The 6,334-nt window shown below is 34.1% G+C and overlaps 1 protein-coding gene across 2 annotated transcripts; it reads left to right on the top strand.

Annotated features, from left to right (window-relative positions):
- Window positions 1–904: 904 nt before the first annotated feature.
- LOC128207579 (uncharacterized) lies at window positions 905–5,912 on the top strand. 2 transcript variants are annotated; one of them, XM_052910608.1, is made up of 6 exons: window positions 905–980; window positions 1,364–1,509; window positions 2,837–2,864; window positions 3,185–3,397; window positions 3,805–3,917; window positions 4,461–5,912. In XM_052910608.1, the coding sequence occupies exons 2-6, from the start codon at window positions 1,369–1,371 to the stop codon at window positions 4,614–4,616; spliced, it is 651 nt and encodes a 216-aa protein (XP_052766568.1). In that variant the 5' UTR covers window positions 905–980; window positions 1,364–1,368; the 3' UTR covers window positions 4,617–5,912. The 2 variants fall into 2 exon arrangements, with proteins under 2 accessions (XP_052766568.1, XP_052766569.1); XM_052910609.1 differs by having other exon boundaries at window positions 929–970.
- The last annotated feature ends 422 nt before the right edge of the window (window positions 5,913–6,334 follow it).

Below are 6,334 nucleotides of genomic sequence, written 5' to 3'. Positions count from 1 at the left end.
TTGCTTTTTTTATTTAACCTGTCAATGTATTTTCCAATATCTTTATCGGTGACCAGGGTGAAGTGAAAGTCAGGTGACATTTGGCAGTTTTCCATTATTTTGTTAAGACTAGGGTGTTTATCTTTAAGCTGAGTTCCAGATATTCCAATATTTTTGGCTATATTAATGTAAAATGAGTTCATTGTATTGGCCCCCAGCTTTTTATCAGAAACCAATTTAAATTCCCTATGTTGTCTTAGAGTACTATTGGGTTATCTTATTTATTTGTAGGTTTCTGTGAGAGAAAATGTTTAATTGTCGGCCAGAAGTCCTTAGAATTGGGTCCTCCACTACATCGTTCTTGGAAATAAACAGTTATAGATCGATTCTCTTTACACGTACCTTGGTTTTGAGATTTTTGAACTTAGTGTAGTTTAACCAGTTAGCCATGTTCTGATTTTTGTTATACATGTAGGTGTTTCTTGCTTGACGAGCCTTGTAAATAAGCTTACGGTACCTAGAGTTCATATAAGGTGGTGGATTCCTTTTTGGGGGTTTTGTTATACTATGGCATGCTCGTCAATAACTTGTTTCAATAGGTGTTCGTGAGCCCAATAAATACCTGCACACTATGAAGACACTTAACTGTTTGCAATTAAAAAGTACAAACTATCTGCATCATAAACGCACAATTTCATAAATAGCAATCATGGGTAATTTAAATATGTCACGATGATGATTTGGGGTACAATTGGTAGATAAATAATTCCGTACACGCTATTAGTACCATTATGAAGAGAAATGCCATTCAGAACCATGCTAGTGAAAAACACTTTTAGCAGACTCAAGCGACAAATGATTAAAGAAAAAGCACGTGACTTAAACGGCTATCATATATTCCGCATCCTTCAAGAAGTACATGTAGATGTCGTTTAAATTCAAAACGCTATATAACTGTTGACTGTTGACCGCTTCGTTGGACATTGTACCGGTCAGTACAGGTGAATTATTAAACAGATTGGTAACAACTTGCATAGTTTTCGATCGTGATGATCACACAATTCTATAAATACCAAGATTCATCACTTAAGGAGGTCGTTAGAATTGTGTGTTTTTACATTAAAAGTAATATCACTCATTCCGCGTATTGTTCATATTTCGGATATGTGATTTCGGACAATTTAATGTTTTGAATTTATTGAAAACGCGTTTTCCTTATATTTATTAATTTAAAAGTGTTCGTTTATATGATTTAATGATGTTTTTTTGTTTAAGTACACTTGTTTTACCCATAAGAGAATAATACAATTTCTCAGTTTGTACAATTTGCCTCCCCATGACATGTCAAGCCAGCTAATACAACTTCTCTGTTTGTACTCCCCAGGAAAGATGTCAAGCCAGCTGTATATCCTGACTGTTAATGTCAACATTGGGCTGCAAGGTGGCATTGATCTGCCTAGTGCTATGAGCAAGCTACAAACACTTCTCTGCTCCTACCCTGATGCTACCCGTTGTCTCCACACTTACAAGGTTTGTCTCCACTCTTCCACTGAAAGGCTTTTACTTCATGTATGTATGTACAATTATATACTGTAAGTGATGAAAGAAAACTAGTCTTAAAGTAAGATTAACTTTATGCAACAATGATGACTGATGAGCATATCACTTACATGTAAGCTATGAAGAGCTTTTCGAGGGGAAAATAAATGTTCAGTTTAAAATCAGCTAAATACATAGTATACAGGTAATTGTTCATTAACTTTATCCATGACAAACAAAGTAAATTTATTCCAAGGGGGTGACATGTGTTTTGGATTTGTATATGAGGAACAACGGCTGTGATGTTTCTATACTGAGTTGAATCTTTATTATAGCGACTAACTACATATGGCTAATGTAGAGTATATACATTTACATGTATCTCTGAGCATGCAGATCATATTACATTTACAGCTTTGCAGCTACAGAGTAAATACATACACGAGAACAACAGGACCCACTGGAATAACTTAGTTTATTTGTAATTAATGGCTTTGAATATTTATAATATTTTTGAAACTTGGGTTAGTACATATAGATCATTAAGTGTGATGTGGCTGCCCAATATATTAATCTGACAACTTAGTCACCAATAGCCCAAATAGAATGCACACAATCTTTGGCCAGTTTGAAGTGATGAACTATTAATGTGATTATATTAAAGATCCACATGCCATATCCTTGAAGTTCCTCCCTTGGTCAAACATGTGTTTTTTTGTTCTTTTTTCTGCCTAAAATTCTTGACTGAAAAAACTATGTAAAAGTATGTGAAACAACTGCTTGTATGCATAAATGTATGTATTTCATGGCTTTTGTTTGAAAGTGTTTAAAGGATTGCCACAATACAAAAGTGGATCAGAAGGATGAAAACACTTTCAAAATGCCACATTATATGTCTTTTTTTAGCAAGCATAGCACATGTATCCTTTCATACATAATACATAGCAGTGATTTAGTTCTAATAGCATTTTCATTTAAATGCAACGGTGATATAAGAATAGGAATATTTTTAGGTGGCCAAATGGACACCATCAAAGAACAATCTTATGTGTAATTATGATTATTGCAGAGCATGTTCATGGGGTGATCAAAAGCATTTTGGCACAAAAACATATTGTTGGATGGACTTTTGTTAGGCAGCTTTTGAATAAAACTGTAAAATTGGCCCACCTCACATACAAATTATACATGTTAACAAAGGGTATCAATTTTGGCCTGTCCCCACTCACCCACCTCTCCCCACTTGTTTGTTTTGTGGAATAGCCTTAAACATTTATAGCATGTTTCACTGGTAACTGAGATCTGTTTTGTTGTCTAGGTAACAGGAGAAGCAAAGGTGGTGGCAGGTATGTTTTACAGCGTAAATACATGGTATTGTATGTTTTAAATAATACATTTTACTGTTTGTTACTGATGTTTAATGTACAAATTTGCTTAATCTGTGCTTAAAATGAAATTACGATAATTATGTGTTTTGAAATTGAACACAATCACAAAGTCCTTTCTTTTTGTGATGTAGTGCTTGTAATATAGAAAATTTGGCAACTTTCTCCTTTGAAAATACATGCAAATATAAATACTCTTCTTAAAAACAAATTTTGGTTTAAAACAAATGTCATTGAATGTTAAAAAGCACTATAAACATCTTATTCTTCCACATTTACAGTGTTTGAGGTGACCAATGTGATAGGCCTTGAGCGGATGGTGTCTGGAATTGCTCGAGTTGGCAATATGGACGTCACCTGCAAGCCCATATTCCCATACAGGTTTTTTGCTGAGTACCTCAAGGTGAATGGTGACGTTCTCCTTGGGAAGGGAGAGAACACGTTGGCTGGAGACAAGCAGGGATACTGGCTAGAAATTTCTGTGGAGTATGCAGGTACATGTATTACTGTTAGTGTAAAGGAGTGGGGCTGGTTGTAGAGGGAGGGGGAAAGGTAGGGTCATACTGGCTGGGGACAAGCAGACATACAAGTAGTATTGACAGTGTTTAAGGTGAGAGGCAGGGGGTTGAGTGAGGGAGGACATCATGACTGGGGACATGCAGGAATACTGACAGGAAGTTACTGTACATGTAGAGTATGCATGTATACCTGTCAGTGTTGTGGAAAGGGATCACATTTGATTGGTGAATTTTTCCTATTTAAAATGTATGCCAGATTTGGAAATTCCAAATCAAAAAAGGGCCTTCAGAAATCATAACACTTACTATTTTTAGTATAAATATTATTTGTTTTCTGTTATATATTATACGTGTCAAATGTTCATGTTGATCATGTTTAACAGGTAAGAGTACATCTGAGCTGCTGGAGATATGGAGTCGCGAGGCTGTGGCTGCGCTTACTGCTCGGTCCTCTGGTGGACACATTGAGCTTTGGAAGAGTGTTATGGAGAGGAAGGTATGAAGCGACTTGTATACTACTGTTTAGTTGCTTTTAGTATTTTCACAACATGCATGTACATTAATCTGTTTTATATTTACAGTGTTTTCTTCCACTTTGTTTGGAATGGGGCTGGTGCCTTTCTGATCGGGAAAAATATGTTGTTTTTACTAAAACTTGGAATTCCAATTTTGCCTAGAAATGACAATATTATAATGCTTTTAAAATAGACAGAAAAGATAAAAAAGACTGTGATGTTTCTTTTAGATTACACCAAATTTTCCATTCAAATAAGTTTGCGGGTTTTTAATGTTTTTAGTGTTGTTTTTTTAACACTAGAGAAAATGCATATGCTTGCATTTGGAATGGGGCAGATCTTCAGCCCCTAATTGGTCAGAGAAAAAGAATGCTGTATATAAAACCCATAATTTAGGTATTTTCATAGACATAGTGGATAGGGGATTGCTAATTTTGAATTGCTAATTTTGAACAGAAATAGTCTTTAGATTAAAAAAGAAGAAGTTAATTTAATATATTAACCTTTTTGTGATGAAATTTTAGGTACACATGTTTATAGCAATGGACCCGGTTGAGCTGGATAAACTGTCATTCGAGCTGCCGATCATGAAGGAAAATGGGTGCAATGTAAATATACAGGCCTTGGCGATACACGATCTTGAAGACTACTGTGCTCGCATATCATCTGATACCATGTGATTGATGGACTGCTGTTAATGGCAGGAGTGGCCTAATATGGCATGAAGCGATGACGACTGTTGGGCTTAGTTATAGTTTAAATATATGGCAGCAGGGTTTGCTAATCAGATAATTATTATTTGAGTAAAAGAAAGTTTCAGTGGCAGTGTAGTTTGGGTAAAAGAGAACATTTCACTCATATTCCATGACTGGCTCATGAAATTTACTATTAAAACGGGGAAAAACCTTGAATTAGATTGATGTTCTAAAGAAGATTGAATCTTGTGTCTTGTGTATGTAAGGGTTTGTATAAGATCATGTTTAAAGCAGAACATGCACATTCAATGTGCCATAGACATGGTGTTGGCTGTTACAACTATTATAACAGTCTTGTTTTTGAATGAAATACAAGACGTCTTTCTTAACAACTCAAAAGATTTTGGTGAGAATATAAATTAAAGAAACCTTAAGAAAAAAGCACTAAATGTATTGAATTTTTGGTGATAGCTTTAACAATGAAATGCTAACTACGAGCACAAAATATGGAGTTATGTAAAGATTTGATTAAACCAATATACTGGAGTATAATGCTACCAATCTGCGTGTGAATGCACTGTATTATTGGTTAAATGTAAAAATAATAAACAAATCTGAACTTTTGATATATTTTTTTATTAGAAGGTGATAGAAATGAATGCCATCAAATGTTGTTTTTTTCATAAAATTAAAATTCGCATTCCTGTAATGTTTTCTGTTCATAAGTGCTCTTAGGTTACATAGCAGGTGCAGCAATACCATTTTATTTTTAATGTTACAGTTTAGAATAGAAAATTACTATTGTTTTGACATCAGAAAAACTATGCCACCAAGCATGAGTAAAATACATTAACTCAGTGTGCTGTGCTTAATATGATACCATGTTAAAACATAAATAAAATAAAAGAACTGTATGATGGATGTTATTGGACAGTTGTTAAGACATCCTTTACTCTGTATTCATTAGTATATTCAAAGATAAAGAAATCAGCTACATTCATTTCAAAGATGAAAAAGTGTTTTTTTGCACAAATGAATAAGACGTCATTTGACCTTATAGGGATGTCCAATGTTGCACTACTACAACTATTTTAAAATATAACTTCATCGGGCAAATGAATGTACCTGAAATTAATTTTGCACATGAAAAGAAACGATTGCGATGATTTCTATGATATTTTTAAATACAATTATTACGTTTGATGAACAATGGCTTTGTTATGGCCCTCGTGTGTGCAACCTTTTTACTTGTTATGTACATTGTAATGTTATTAAACAAGAAAACCTTAAAACGTATTTTTGTTTATATCTCAACAGAGCATTGTGAGCTATCGTTATTGGTTATTGTCTGTTATTTGTCATTAGCATTGACAAAACATTGCTTATTAACACTTCCCAATCTTAACGAAAATTGGTCTGAACATGTCAATAAATCCACATTACATTCGATTATGTGTCACTTTGGGTAAAAAAGGAAGTCATTGTCAACCATTTGAAAAAAACAACATTGATATCTAAACTTTCTACCTAATATATATGAAAATATAAAGAAGATCAATCTTAACGTATTTAGATTTTTCTTCATGAGTTGGAGAGCTACTTGGCCTCGTACTGAGATGCGTGCAGTGGCGTTTTCAGCCTGTTCAAATTCCATGTAGTCAATTGTTATAAAAGCGTCATAACCACAAAAATCACATCGACAT

This window comes from Mya arenaria, chromosome 11, assembly GCF_026914265.1.
Source record: "Mya arenaria isolate MELC-2E11 chromosome 11, ASM2691426v1".
NCBI classification, from domain to species: Eukaryota; Metazoa; Mollusca; class Bivalvia; order Myida; family Myidae; genus Mya; species Mya arenaria.
This window is presented reverse-complemented; position numbering and strand designations above follow the sequence as displayed.

Coding starts and splice junctions, on each gene's coding strand:
- LOC128207579 (XM_052910608.1), top strand. CDS start 1,369: ATGTCAAGCCAGCTGTATATCCTGACTGTTAATGTCAACATTGGGCTG. Junction 1,510..2,836: donor GTTGTCTCCACACTTACAAG/GTTTGTCTCCAC, acceptor TTTGTTGTCTAG/GTAACAGGAGAAGCAAAGGT. Junction 2,865..3,184: donor AGAAGCAAAGGTGGTGGCAG/GTATGTTTTACA, acceptor CCACATTTACAG/TGTTTGAGGTGACCAATGTG.